This window comes from Fistularia commersonii, chromosome 28 (genome assembly GCF_037954325.1).
Source record: "Fistularia commersonii isolate RoL2024-O1a breed Wild chromosome 28, RoL_Fcom_v1.0, whole genome shotgun sequence".
Lineage (NCBI taxonomy): Eukaryota > Metazoa > Chordata > Actinopteri > Syngnathiformes > Fistulariidae > Fistularia > Fistularia commersonii.
The window spans coordinates 3379559-3394857 of record NC_141311.1 but is presented as its reverse complement, the minus strand read 5'-3'; the positions used below and the strand labels follow the sequence as shown (position 1 = coordinate 3394857).

Sequence of the window (15299 nt, the reverse complement as noted above, 5' to 3'; positions counted from 1 at the left end):
ATGAGTATAAGATTTATCTCTCTATGATGTGTAGATAAGATAACTTATCTTAAGATAACTTATTGATCTCCATGGGGAAAATTCTTTTGTCGCAGCAGCGTCACAGTTATAATGTCAATAAATATAAATAGAGAGAATTAGAAGATAGATAATAAATACATTTACACAAATACACAAATAAATAGACAGCAGAGAAAACAACAACAACAAGGATAAGAATGGATAAGAGAATGGAGGGAGTAAAAAAAAGCACGGCAAGGGTGAAAATAGACAACCAAAACGACAACAACAAGGATAGAAACATAAACAGGGTGACAATAGCGATGACAAAAAATAAATAAGAATAAGGAGGATTAAAATAGTTAGGGTGTTGGCACGGCGTGAACGGGTGAGGTGAGCGGCGAATGGTTGGACGTCTTCACATGACATGTAAAAGCGCTTGCGTGTCTCCATGTGATTTGTGAATGAATGAAAGAACGTCTGTGGAGGTTCTCAGTTGTCCAGGTCGCGGTTAATTCCTGTCAAAATCTTGGCAACTGGGCTCGATTTTCTTCCCTTTAAGACGCTTCATCCACCCGGACCCTGGCGGTTGTACTCGGAAACTCCCCGCAGTCCCTTCGAACTGAAGAAGCCTCTCGGTTGAGAGGTGAAACGTCTTCAATGGAAGAAAATCAAGCCCGGTCGCCACAAGTAGATTTTTGTCGAGCGAGCGAATTTAATATGTCTCTATACGACCTGTGATTTGAAGGAGTGAACGGTTATATGTCTGTATTCAACCTGTGAAGAAATGAGCGGCTGGTTAGATGTCTCTTTTTGTGGCCCTGTGATTGAGCGCCGGTTGCAGCTGCGGATCGGCTCCGGCCTCGTGCACGATAAACGGTTAAAGATAACGAATGCATAAATGAATGGAGAAAAAAAAACAGCCGCGTTAAGTGAAACCATGGTTTTTATCTATTTTCTTATCTCTCTATGCGAAGCCCGCCAGGTCGCTGACAATCCAAAACGCGTCACGTGAGAATCCATCGATCCGGGACCTCGGAAGCAGCTGGAGCGACGGGAAGGTTGTGGAAAAAGGCCGAGTCGAGTCAGCCCCGCGAGGATTTCCTCGCTGGAAGGAGCGCCGGTGATGGCGCCAAAGGTTTTTCCTCCATGGAAAAGACGCGCGTGATAGAAACTTGAGTCGTCCTGTCAGGGGTCAAGTTTTTTTTCTTTTCTCTCCTTTTTCTTTTTACAGTCCCATCCCATATTATTTCAGGGGGATCCCTTCTAGATGGCTCTCCTGAGGCAGGTTGGTAACAACAGGTTCAACCAAATGTAATGTAAAATAAATGTAACTACTCCTTAATTATTCTGAATTTAGTACCCATTCACGTCCAAAGTGTTACATATGCATTCCCGTCTCTCTTGAAACAGCCTTCGCATCTACAACAACTTTCAGTATTTCTCAATTCCACTTGTTGAAAATGACATTAATGTGGATGAATTGTGGGAAATGTAGTTTATGGTCAATGCACGTGTTTGACATCTTTATTTTAAGACAATCTGGCCTTTTAAAGATTTTCGCACGGGTCGGGAAAATGACACGGTGGGCCACATTTGGTCCGCGGGCCTTGAGTTTGAAATGTGCGGTAGAATATCAGCGTGGAGATTTGACACCCGGACCAAGATCACGGCTCCAAACATATCACATACAAACGTATAAATCGTCACTTACTGGCAAATCGGTTTTATTGCCATTCCTGGAAGACTCGGCTGACATCAGTGAACGTTAGAAAAAAGAAAACACGCCTTTACTTTTCCTCTCCTTTCCTCTGAATGATTCAGTTTTATACAAAACGGAAGAATGTGAGCAAAAGAGACTGGCCCTGATATTTATTTCTCAATTTTCCTCCAAAACCCAAAAGGGTTTTTATTAATCATCTGTTTATGAGTGTGTTGTGCATGCATGTGCGTGTGTGTGTGTGTGACATTTTATTACCATGCGCAATCGTGATTATTGTCAGATGTATTCACTTTTATCCGGCTATTAATTTAAAAAGCCACACACTCAGTGACTCTTGCCCGGCTCCCCCTCCCGGCCCGCGATGACTTCATTCACAACAATTAACTGCATTTATTAGAATATTTTTATTTTGTTCTTCTAAGGTGAACCACTCTTACCTGCAATTTTGCATTTTGCCGCATTCTTAAAATAATTGCAGAATTAATTTTTCAGCATTTTTTTTTCTTTTTTTTTGCCTGTATCATCTCCTTAGTCAAAATGTGCCTGTTTTTTTTTTTTTTTTTTTTTTTTTTTTTGTGGTTTTTCTGTTAAATGGTGATTATTTTAAGAAGGCAGCGATTTGTAATCGGTCATCCAGTACCAACGCGGCTATTTAAATCGACAGGCGAAACAGTCCTCATATGCATATATTTTTATCTGTTGATTTTATGCGTTATCTATCTGTTGACACGCCGTCTCAGAATCTTAAATTCATTCGTTTTCATTGCTGCTTATCGTGCGGTCGGGGTCGCGGGGTCACCGGAGCATCCGTCGGGCGAGATATAGAACCACACATAGAGAAATACAACTATTCACTCCCTCATGCCCAAGCCAGACATTAAAATACAATTTTAGAAATTCTGATCCCTCGCACTTGCATTGGACCTCTTGTTCGTGCACTTGCATTCTCTTCTGTCATGTGATTCCACAGGGGTGTGTGTGTTCCGTCTCAAACGTCACACACCTCCAGCAGTTTTTCTTCCGGTCAAAGTGTCTCAGGTAGATATATATGAATATATTTACGCGTCCCGCGTTGGAGAGGGTGACTCCAATCGTCCCGCCCACGAAAACACAGTCACCGAGCTTTACTGCGATATCGCCGTCATCCGTATCGCTCTTTAAAGTTGGGGGAGATTTGTGTTTCCGTCAGAGGAGCGATGAATAATACATCCTCCGAAGTGAAATACACGATATCTCCAAATCATTTGTTTTCCCCGGCCTTTCAAAGTGATCCTCCGCGGAGTTTGCGCAGTATGTCTGACATCAATTATTTCAAATAAGACAAACTGCTCTCGTTACGCTCACTGTACGCAGCAGGACAGATGTGAAGATTCAATAAAACACATAAAACTGCAGGTTAAACATTCCCCAAAGCAGAAGTTTTCTGACGTCGGTGTTTAATTTAATTTATCCCGCGCAGAAACTTAATCCCCAGTATTTCAGCACAACTGCGTTGAAAGATTCCCTTTCATGTGATTTGATTAGTCGGCCGGGATTAGTGGCCCTTCCTCATTATTATCACCGCAAAGAAGAAGGAGAAGAAGGAGAAAACAATTAAACTATGAATGTAAGTTATCAAGGAGACAACGTGCACGGCGACAGCAATACATAAAACATACACATATTAGCTAAAAAAGACACACACACACAGACAGTCTCATTTAATCCTTTATGATGCTCTTGGAATTTGTAATGATTTTAATTAGGAAAGGTGCAGTTGGAATCTACTCCGTGGCAACGCTGACCCTCTAGGGGGGCCGGGAGCCAATTAAAAATATGTGCTGATCAAACAGCCCGCCCGAGCCAGGAGCGCCGATCCCCGGGGCCTCGCCGGCCGCCGCCGCCGAGGGGGGGCGGGGGACGGCCAAGCTCGGGGCCTCCCGCTCCCACCGAACACGCCGCCGAGGATCCGCCGGAGCCGCAACCTGACGCTCTCCGTCCCGGGATCCGGGTTCAGGGGTTCAGCTGCTCCCATTAGCCGTGCATTACGGAGGGCGGGAACCAGCGGGAAGGAAAAAAAAAGGAAAAAAAAGAAAAAAAAAAAAAAAGAGCCCCCTGCAAGAGGGATCATCCGATTCATAATCAGAACGGCTGTGACAAAAAAAAAAAAAAAAAAAAAATACATTTGAGATTCCTCTCTTTCCACGCGGGAAACGTCGCGGCCTCGTTTTTACTCGTGTTAAATTAGAACTACGACAGTTTACGACGGCTAAACGCGCTATTAATTACAGCTTCCTTTTTTTTTTTTTTTCCGGGTGTTACATGCAATCCTATCACCAGCAGGCGCAGGGGGGCCCCCAAAATAGACGAATGGAAATGAATCCGTGTGGCCATATATATATTTTTCAAACGTTAATATTCTTGAGGAATCCTTGATCTCTGTCACATCCTTCCCTCCGCTCCCTGCGTGAAGTCCCTCATCCCTCCATCATTAGGCATCTCTGTCTCTGGGTGATTAATGATACTAATGAGCATGTGCAGCCATTCAGTCTGCCACACATTATTCTATCCTCCGGCCCGGGCCATGTGTCATGTCCTACTGCCAGCCGAGAACGCGCTTCCTTCCTTGTTCGCCCCAAAAATATCGTCTGGAGGATGCAGGTGATGCAGATTGGAGATACACATTTGCAAAAATGCTTGGCCTGAACGGGGGATTTTTTTTTTTTTTTTAAAGTCTGCTCTCCGTTTGGGGGGGTTTCACCGGTTTAATCGAAGATGACAAGCTACCGCCCCGGCTGACCCGCTTAAAGACGACCAAACGGGATATCTCTCTTTGTCTTGCCTCTTGTGGCTCGATGTAAGGGGTTCACTGAAAAGGTCCTGAATATTTGGATTATGGGATAGGGGGTGTCGATACGTCATCCATAATCTCATCTCTTGTGCCCCAACATCCGCTCTGAGGTGTGGGCGTCAATGCAGACGACGTGCATATTTCCAGACCTCGCTGCAAAGGCTTGGGCATCTTCTTGAGACGGAGTGAAATAACCTTTATGTGGGAAATACAGTCAGCTGTTAGGATGTGAAATTAATATGACAGAAGGGCAACTTTCCCACAAGGGGCATGAAGGAAGCGAGAGAAGGCACTCTCAGAGGTTAGCAGAGGACGTTTTTAATAGGACACTTCAAGCAAAAAGCATATACATGTCATATAAACTACTTTGTTGATATAATGGATTAGCATATAGAGGGAGACGAGGAAAGAGCGATAATGAGGGACAAAAGCAGTGAGAGAGAGAGAGAGAGAGCTTGACAATTTAGTAACTGTGCAATCCGTGCAGTGTGTTATTTAACTTAGTTTTAGCTGTAATAATTCCAACATGGCTTGCCAGGTGGCCCCGCATCGCGGCGTGATCGCTGTGACGCCGTGCGGGCCCCGGCGTCGGGGGTCGCTCGGCTCGACATTCTCCGTTAAGCTTCCGAGCTGCTGCGCTAAAATGAGGAAATCACTCGATCAAGCGTTATCTCTTCAGCTGTTTTTGGAGCCCTCTTGCTTTGGGGGTGGATGAACCAGGGCCACCAACATGCCCTGGATCCTTTCCCTGCTACTCAGACCAAATATATATATGTGTGTGTGTGTTTTTATGTGCATATTTTTACGTGTGTGCATATATATATATATATATATATATATATATATAAAAGAGAGCATATATCTGTGCATATGTATATATATGTATATATGCACACATACATATACGTGTGTACATATTTATATGCATATATATCTTTATCTATACATGTGTGCTTATAAACACACATGCATGCGTGTATATATGTGCATACATATATAGGTGTACACACAGCTGATTCACTGTGGAAGGGAGCAGCCGACAGGAAATTTAAGAACTACACACGCATGTGTATGTACAGTACGTGTGTGTGTGTGTGTCTGTGTTTGTGTGAAGCCTGCATGATCAACAAGACAAACATTTAATTATTTATTCAATGGACAAATGCAGCATTTTAAACTGAAATTCACCATGTATGCGTGTGTATATGTGTGTGTGAGTGAAACCTTATTTTTCTGAAAACTAATACTCTTGTTGTGGAAGAGGCTGGAATTCACCAGGCTCTCATTTCGAAACCAGCCGTCGCTGCGTGAGACCGATTTCTATCAGTGTGTGCTGCACCAGACAAATTTTGAGCCTTCATTTGCACCTCTTCACATCAACCCAAATCCTGTGATAATCTTCTGCCACGAAACTGGCAAGAGGAATGGCGGCGTCCTAATGCACCGGGCCTAACAAGCAGCCGGGGCGTTGTTTAGAGGAAGAGGATAAAGCAAGTTATTTTAAATCAACGCGGGGTGAACGGAAACGGGAGTGACTTGGATTCGGGTGACATCGGGCCTGTGTCCGGGGCGCCGCGCCTGATCTATGTGACCGCTGGCCGGTCTCGTCATGTCGTGCTTATGCAATCCCCCTAAAACCTGCAGCTGGGGGCGCTGGGGGGGCGCCGGGGGGGCCATCCCGCCACAAATCCCCCTTTCTTTTCTCAAAGAAGAGCTTTTACTGACAACAACCATCTCGGTCACGTGACCACTAGAGCATCGTGCGAATCCCCCCGGCGTCTCCTCGCACCCCTTGCTGCAGATGTTGGGCGAGCACGCTGATCGCACGTCGGATAATGGAGGCACTATGTTCCAACAGCTGCGCAGATTTCCACGATCGCGAGGCTTCGTCGAGGAGGATGATGATCGCTTAATGTGTGATTTGATTTTAGCCAATAATCAAGAGGGGCCGTGTTTATTTGTCGCTTCTTGCTATGAACAATAAATACAGGATGGGGGCGGGTGAGCTGAGAGCGCTGCAATAACAAAAGGTCCTCAAAACACATTTGACTGGATCATCAATCACATTATTGATTGATGGGGTCCATTAAACAGATCCCTTCGCGTCCGGCCAAACACCACACGCCGTCTCCACGCAGGATCCACACCGAAGCTGCGTCCGTGAGGCTGATGCGCCGCGAAAAAACCGATCCGGGCCTCTCCTGTGACGCACGGACGACAGCGGGGTCGTCCAGGTTGCGGAGCGGCACAGGTAAAGATGGATGACAGAATCAAGAGGAATGTGCGCGCCATTCCAGGATCGGGTGATGAAATGACATTGGGTGTTGAAAAGCCCTTTATTTATTTGTTTGTGTTTGTTTGCAGCGAGCTCATATATAGAGCTTTGTGGCCAGACCAGGTTGAAACAGGACACCTTGGCCGTGCTGACGCGAGGTGAGAGCTGCAGCTCTGCAAGAGTGGCTTAAAAATCCTTTTATTGGCGCGCTGAGATCCTTGCAGAGGTGAGAAATGCATGCTGGGGTGTAATTTTTAAATGCAGTGTCAGCCATCACAAGGCGACTGGCTGTACTGCAATGTTTCAAGCACACACGCACACACACACACACACACACACACACTAAATTAGGTTAATTTTAACAATCTAATACACACACACTTACCTGCACTGTTATATGCAGTCCCATAATAAAGATAAAAATAAATGATATCACGTTCACATCATAAGTGCTGAATTTTCTTCCACATGTGTGTGTAATACCTACGATCTAACCATCGGTATTGCAACAGCTAATCTGTGGATCTCGTCTGTTTCTCCCGCACACACACACACACACACACATACATATACACAACCACACAAAGAACACTCAAAATGCACAGGTCAAAGGTTAACCTTGGTCACACCGCGATAGATCCATTTTAGATTAAGAACTTAAAAAGCCGCTCCCGTCGTTTTTAGAAGATCCGTCGTAAAACAGAAAAAAAAAAAAAAAAAATTCAAAACATCTTCAAATTAGCATCAGATGTGTTGGATGAATGGACTCCTGTCTGAAGATCTTGGCCGTTTAATGTAAAGAAATAAAAGACGCTGAGTTTGTGTATCTTTAATACCCCCCTCCCCCACGCCTGTAGATGTGGAGGTGGGGGGGGGGGGGGGCGCAGGCTGTCACTCATCGACGCTTCATCGATCAAGGACAATTGTCGTCATGAAAATGGCCTTTTTTTTTTCTCAAGAAATCACTCACTCCGTTTTAATTATCGCTCGGCGTACCCTGCGTGTGCGCGTGCGTGCAAATGCGCCCCGGCGTGCAACTACCAACCTCGATGTGGACTTCACAATGAGTGCACTCATTTGAGCCGCGCCTGAAGGGAAGCACCAAATTCCAGCACCTTGTGTTAAAATACACCACGGCGTCAGAGCATAGCGGCGGACCTTCTCCGGAAAAAAAATCCATGTCGGATGAGATAAATGCCGTTACGGGGGCGGAGGTAGTGGGGGGGTTGAAAGGAGAAAATGTAATAAATAAACAAAGGAGGTGAAAATATTAATATTAATTTGAACAAGTGACAGATAATTTCAGAGTTGCTCTGTAGGCCGTCCATTCTTGTCATTGCCGCTTGACTAATGGTGATCGAACTGCATAATAAATAAACACAAGATAAACACACTTGGATTTTAGATATACACTTACGACAGGACAACTATTGGATTTAAAATATAGCGCCAAAAAAAACCTAACCAGGTCAGATGACTAAACACAGGTATGTTATTATTTGACCTTATATTTATAACCGTGTATTGTAATTCATTCATCAACTGTTTGTAAAAAACAAATATCTCAATGCGATATGTTTTGAAGGGTTCTAACTGTGAAAAAAAAAACTATTTTAACGTAAACATGAACAGGGTTCGATACGCTCTGCGTTCTTTAAAATGTTTAGGAGTGAAGTTAGAGGGCAGTGTGCAATGAATAAATAAATATACCAATACAACAGCATTACAGGTTATACAAGGCCTCTCAAAGCATTCAATGATAGATATTGTAAGTGAATGTTATTATGGTGTTATTACGGTGTTATTACACTGCCTCCATATGGGGCTGCCTACCGGCTACCCCGCATCTGCTCCATGCAAACATTTTACACCCTAATCTACCGAAATAAAACCAGACCGCAGCTATTGCAAGCACGCAGCCATCCAAAGTCATTCAAAGTCCAATTATTTCACTCCCACACAAATTACACAAGGGTTTTTTTTTTATTTTTTTACTGCCACCGCATTAACCCACCGCAACAAACCTCTCGGCGTTAAAATGGTGCGGGGCTCCACGCACGGACGGACTTCAGCGGGACGATCCACGACATCCGAAGCTTTTTTTTTTTCTTTCCTTCCCCCCCCCCCCTCAATCTTCAACCTCGAATCTCACCTGCAATAACTTTGCATAAAGATCCGCATTTAGCCCGAAAACGCACCTCGATTGTTCCTCCCGGCCGACGTGCGGGGCGACGTGCGGGCCCCCCTCCGCCGAATCCCCTTTGATTCACGCTTGACTCGTATGGCTCCGGGGCCAACAGGGGTCCGCCTTTGGGGCGCCTTGAAACAGCTCCTTCTTATCCCCTTTCATCATCTAACCCCGGACGCCTTGAAACCGCAGGGCCAGTTATTGCCTTTTTTTTTTCTTCTTCTTCTTCTTTTTTTCAGACAGCCCAATGCGGACTGGCCATCAGCCAATCAGCGTCTTGTTTACACTCGGTGACTGACAATGCTCTGGCGCCGCTCCAGCCAATCACAGCCCCCCACACTCACGGGAAAGGGGGGGGAGCTTCATTTGTAAACATTTAGCATAATGTAATAAGCTAAGTCCATTGTGATAATATGGAGGAGACACTGGAACCGCCGTCTGGATGATTCAGTGTGGAGGAGGGAGAGAAAGTGGACCTGCAAACATTTGTCACAAGCTCTCCATCGATTCGGAGACGGAAACATCCATAAGGAGGAGAAAATGGAATAAAAGCGGCTGAGACGAAAAGAAAATAAATATTCACAGGCCGAGAAAACAAAACAACTGGAAAATACTTTTAGGAGATTGTTGGTTGGCCGCTGAGGAACAGCTGCGGACGGTGTAAATCTATGATAGTAACACTAATATATTTTATTCAAGGCTCCTTACCTTACAACGTACGGACGTGTACATAAATGAAACAATTTAAAAAACAATAAAAGTGACAAAGTGGTGAAAGTAAAAATATGAATGAAAAGAATGGTCAGGAATCTGATTTATAAATATGTCTATATTCACAATGTAAACAAGATGTCACGTGTAGCGCTCACCTTCTGAACGTAGCGAAGTAGCATGTTCAGGTTGAATTTTAATCACAATCCACATTCAAAAATTCTTTTTTTAGAAGCATGAGTCACCAAAATAAAAAAGAAAATAAAATTTTGATTTATTAATTGTTGCATTGGATTGATAGTGAATATTTCTGTTTTTTTTCAATATATTTTTAATTTTTTTACAGACGTTGGAGTCTACCTGACTATATTTTCACTTTTAATTCTACCTTATTTTTACTTTACCTATATTTTACATGCATCCATTATCCACCTCTTATCCCACACATGTGGTCGCGGGGGATGCCGGAGCCTTTCCCAGCTGTCGTGGGGCAGGAGGTGGGAAACACCCTGGACCGGTTGCCAGTCACATTGTGATATATTTTATTTTTATTTTGTATCTTATAGATACTGCGGTGGGTTAATGCGGTGTAAACAAGATGTCACGTGGAGTGCTCACCTCCTGAACGTAGCGACGTAGCATGTTCAGGTTGAATTCTAATCACAATCCACATTCAAAAATTCTGTTTTTGAAGCATGAGTCACCAAAATAAAAAAGAAAAGAACTTTTTTTTTATTAATTGTTGTCCTTGGATTGATAGTGAATATTTCTGCTTTTTTTATACATATTTTTAATTTTTTTTTTACAGACGTTGGACTCTACCCCACTATATGTTCACTTTTAATTCTACCTTATTTTTATTTTACCTATATTTTACATACATCCATTATCCACCTCTTATCCTGCACATGGGGTCGCGGGGGATGCCGAAGCCTTTCTCAGCTGTCATGTTGAAAGAGGTGGGAAACACCCTGGACTGGTCGCCTATTTTATTTTTATTTTGCATCTTTATAGATGCTGGATCTACTGTAGGATGATATGCTACCCCATATGCAGTCGCATTTGGACAGTTTCTTCTGATTCTGATTGGTGCCGGAGCTCAAACCCCGCGCAAATGTGGAACTAAATCACCAATACTCGCAAATAGCGGGTGATTTCCCCCTTTTTTTGGTCATTTTTCTCGACAAAACACGTGAATTTTCCCTGTTATTGTGCACCGAACGCCCCGCTGCGGCTCCACCGAGCCCCCCGCGCTTTAAATCTGGCGCTCTCCTCTTCCGTTCGACCTTCGTAGCCGCCACGCGATTGGCTCCCACCGCCGACCAATCACGGCCACCCTTGTCCCCCCGGACGGGCGGCGCGCGCTCATTAACATGCAGGTATCCCACCAATGGGAGGGCGTGTTTACGCTGCCGCGAGACGCGAGGTGCGCAGTTGCACCGGCGGGGGAGGAAGAGGAGGAAGAGGAGGGAGGAAGGAGGTGGAGGAGGTGGAGGAGGAGGAGGAGGGGGGAGAAACCGCTGCTCGGAGATCCGAGCTGCGATCCAGCCGGGCCGGAAGCCTCAGTCCCACTGCATCCGTAGGCGGAAGCAGCAGGCTACTGCTCGACCCCGGATGGAACTACCGTAGCCACATGCTTTATCTCACACCTCGATTTTTAAATGGGCGTCGCACCTGGCCTCGCACCCTCACCCCCAGTGTTCTGTGATTTTATTATTTATTGTTATGCAAGGATTTAACATGCCAGTAAGTAGCCATTTTTATATACTTGCTTTTTTTTTTTTTAATTTCCTTTTTTTTTCCTCTCAATAAAAAAAATAATAAAATCAGGCCAGTTTTATTCTTCGCAGCACGTCGTAGGCTGTGTTTTAGTCCCAAAAAAAACACTGTGACATGTCTCGCATTGCACGGTGTAGGCCTGAGTTCAAAATAAAAATAAAAATAACATGGGTACTAATGATATAAAGATAACGCGGGCTGTTTCCCACACGAAACAAATACATTAATACGATGCAATAAAATGCAAAGGGTGAGCTTAAATCGTCATTCTAGAATTATATTAATTGTTATTGATTCCATTGTAATCTTTTCTCATTATTATTCAAAACTAATATCATTCAATTTCAAATTATTGTCACAAGTGCGCTAGCGATGATATGTTCAATATTTAATTACGGGCATTTTCCGTCTTATTTTGCTGTGTTTGAAAATAAATTAATTCTTTTTATTTGACGAAGTCTTATGTTTCCGTGATATGAATGAATATATCGCTCTGGAAAACGCGGTGCTGCCTGTTTGTCGTCGGCTTGTTCGCCGCTGGGTTTCACAAAAACCTCGGTGTCGAGAAGCAGCGGGTGCTCATCGTCGCTCTCCCCGGCCGAGGTGCACTCTCAGCCGGCCAGCCCGGTCACGGAGGCCCGGGGTAGCACCTCGCCGACCTGCTTCGCCTCCCGGTCGATCGACCTCGCTAATAGCGTCGTTAATTTCTTTTTTTAATTAAAAAAATACAAAACAACAATAATTGAATGGAGTTTTGCTTAAAGTGGGGGGTTTCTGCGTTTTTTTTTTTAAACCGCCTCACCGTTCAATTTTGGAGTTTTCGCTCCGTGTGAGCGGCAGCGGCAGCATGGCGGGGTAATGGCCGCCTGCTAGGCTCTCTCCCTCGGCTCGGAGACAAAGGCAGCCCCGGCGGGCGGCCATTCCCCACGGATCTCCGCCGGTCCTCAACCCGAACACGGAGGCTCCTTAGCTGGGGGTCGCAGAGTGTTTACCGGGGAGGAAGCGTTCACGGTCCAGCACTCCTCTTGCTCCATTGTGCACCCCCACCACCGCTCCTCCATACGGAGGGGTTTTATTGTTGCTGCAGCACCGGGGACGCAGGCTACCGGCGGGGCCACTGCAGCCGTGGGAAACTGCCCCGCACGCCGGCGACGTGCCCGCTCCTCGCCTTGCATCGCACACATTCAGCTAATGTCGGGATTTAATTTAAAAAGAAAATACGGCCTTTGTTTTGCAAAGAACGCCTCTGCAGCCCAGAGGACGCCCCCCACCCCCCACCCCGCTTAAATCCACAATGAACAACTTGAACTGAGAAAATTTATATTTTACCATTCGTATTTTTCAGCTGTAAAGATAACATGATTTACATTTGAAATTGTAATTAAATTTCTTAATTTTTTTAACAGCCACGATTACACCCTCTCAATTAATTTGATAATGTGACCTGAAATAGGTCAAGGCAGATGTAGACAGTGAGTGTGCAGTTATTCACACACACACACACACACACACACACACACACACACAGAAAGGGAGATAGATTCGACCTTTTTTCCCTGACTCCTTTGAATATGCCCACTTTGTTTGTCCATGCCCAAATTGCACATTGATGGTCGATGTAGCTTCTGCATCTTTTAATTGTTTTTATGAAAAAAAAAAATGTTGTGAGTGGATGGTTGAGATCTAAAAAAAACAATAAATCCTTGTTGGGGCCCGCTTTAAAAAAAAAAGAAGTAAAAAATGGGGAGATACAAGGAGATGGACGGCGGAGGCAGAGAGGCGTCTCAACCACAGACAATAGGACGTGAAGGGGTTGGTGAAGGGGGGGGTTGCACCTTGATCCAGGCCTCTGTCGTTCGGTGTGGGGGGGGACCAAAACCCGGACACGTTCACGATGAAATGAGCCTTAACACCCCTGCGATCGGCCCTTTTCGTCCGCCTGCCTGCCTGCCACGGCTCTGACAAAGCCTGACAGCCGGGCGGCTGCAGACGTGCTGGTCTGCGGGGGTCGCCTCCACCGGGAGCATTAAATACTAAAAAATATATATATATATGTATATGTGCATAAACCAGAAAATGACTGTCATAGAAATGAATAAGGCTTCTGTGTGTGTGGAATGGACACAAGCACACTCAAGTGTTGCACGTCGGGCCCCCAGCGGGTCCCCTGGTGATCGATAGCGCTCAGCGGGCTGCAGACTCCCGGGCTTTGCGCGGTATTCCACCCAAACCTGCGGTGCAACAATAGAGGAGCACTAATTGTTATTTTCCCCCTCTCTTCTCCCTCTCTCTCTCTCTCCCTCCCGCTCTCTCCCTTTTTCTCCGGTTTTTTACCGGGATTGTTGCACTGCCATTGTGTTGCCTGCTCGCCGGGCTCTGCGCTCGATAACTGCCTGGGTTTCTCTCCTCCTCTGACAGAAGAGATGATCGGGCGCGTCGCTCCCGGCTGGAGAAGCCCGCGATCGACCGAATGCACCACATAGATCCGACGGAGAGGATTATTTTATGGGCTGCGTTTGATTCCCCTGACCCGCCCGATCCGGATTTCGGATTATTCGACATTCTTCGGGATGGAAGGACGGGATTTCGCTGCTCCGGCCCACCTCCTATCAGAGCGGGGCGCACTGGTGCACCGAGCCGCCTCCCGGATCGCTCCCTCCGGCCACAGCTCCGTGCAGCACGCCGGTCACTTCCCGCCGGGGAAATACTACCCTTCACACATACCAATGGCTCCCCACTCAGGTCAGTCAAACACGAGTGTGTGTGTGTGTGTTTGTGTGTGTGTGTGTGAGAGAGAGAGAGAGAGATCCATCCACAGTATTCCCGCTCGCAAAGGCTCTGGCCTGCGTGCGTTCTGGAGAGCTTATTTTCCTTTCTGCACAAAAGCCTGGGAAGGTGTGTGTGTGTGTGTGTGTGTGTGTGTGTGTGTGTGTGTGTGTGTGTGTGTGTGTGTGTGTGATGTGTGCGTGTGTGTGTGTGTGTGTGTGTGTGTGTGTCTAATAAATGGTTGCTCAGGTGTGGTTGTTGACAAGACTTTCTCTCCTCCGATATCAGCTAATGAATCAGGTGGAAGTGTTATTTACACCCCCCTCATCCCATCCCATCCCACCCCCTCCACCCTTAGACGTTTTGATTAAGCGGATTCAATGTTTATAGTAGAAACATCCCAAAGGTAATAAAAAACATATTAGTGGAACTCAAGTCATCTGATCGGCTAGGTGTTTGAAAATGCCATTTATATGTTTTGGGTTTTGATCCAAGCAAGTTCCCTCCCCCTTCCCCGATCCAGCCCAAATGATATTTTGTCACTTCACGTCAGATTGATTTGTGTCACATCACCTCACCGGAACCGTGCAGCGTCCACGTGCCGTGGGAGTTGTGTGTATGTGTGTGTGTGTGTGTGTGTGTGTGTGTGTGTGTGTGTGTGTGTTGGGGGTGAGTCCTCACAAAAGTGTGTGTGCACGATCACGGCGTCCCCCTCCCACGCCGAGCTGTACTGAGATCCAGCACAAGGCTGCAGAATTGAATTCCATCCGGGGCTTTTCAAGGTGCAAATGTGTTAAAGGTGCATGCATGGAGGGGAGGGAACCCAGGTGTGCACGATTGCAAATGCAAGTAGACACACACACACACACACACACACACACACACACACACACACACACACACACACACACACACACAATTTCACGATGCCACTGTTGAGTTGTGCAACATGATAGTATACCTGTCCAGTGTAACCCCCTCCTATATATATACACACACACACACACACTGACACACACACCTTCAG

The 15299-nt window shown here is 45.7% G+C and overlaps 1 protein-coding gene across 1 annotated transcript in view; it reads left to right on the top strand.

The window, feature by feature from the left end:
* The first annotated feature begins 11498 nt into the window (after positions 1–11498).
* Positions 11499–15299, top strand: part of bahcc1a (BAH domain and coiled-coil containing 1a) — a 69088-nt gene continuing 65287 nt past the window's right edge. Inside the window, exon 1 of the mRNA XM_086176084.1 lies at positions 11499–14248. Coding sequence (XP_086032210.1) covers positions 14077–14248 — 172 coding nt within the window. The 5' untranslated portion in view covers positions 11499–14076. The remainder of the gene's footprint in view (positions 14249–15299) is intronic.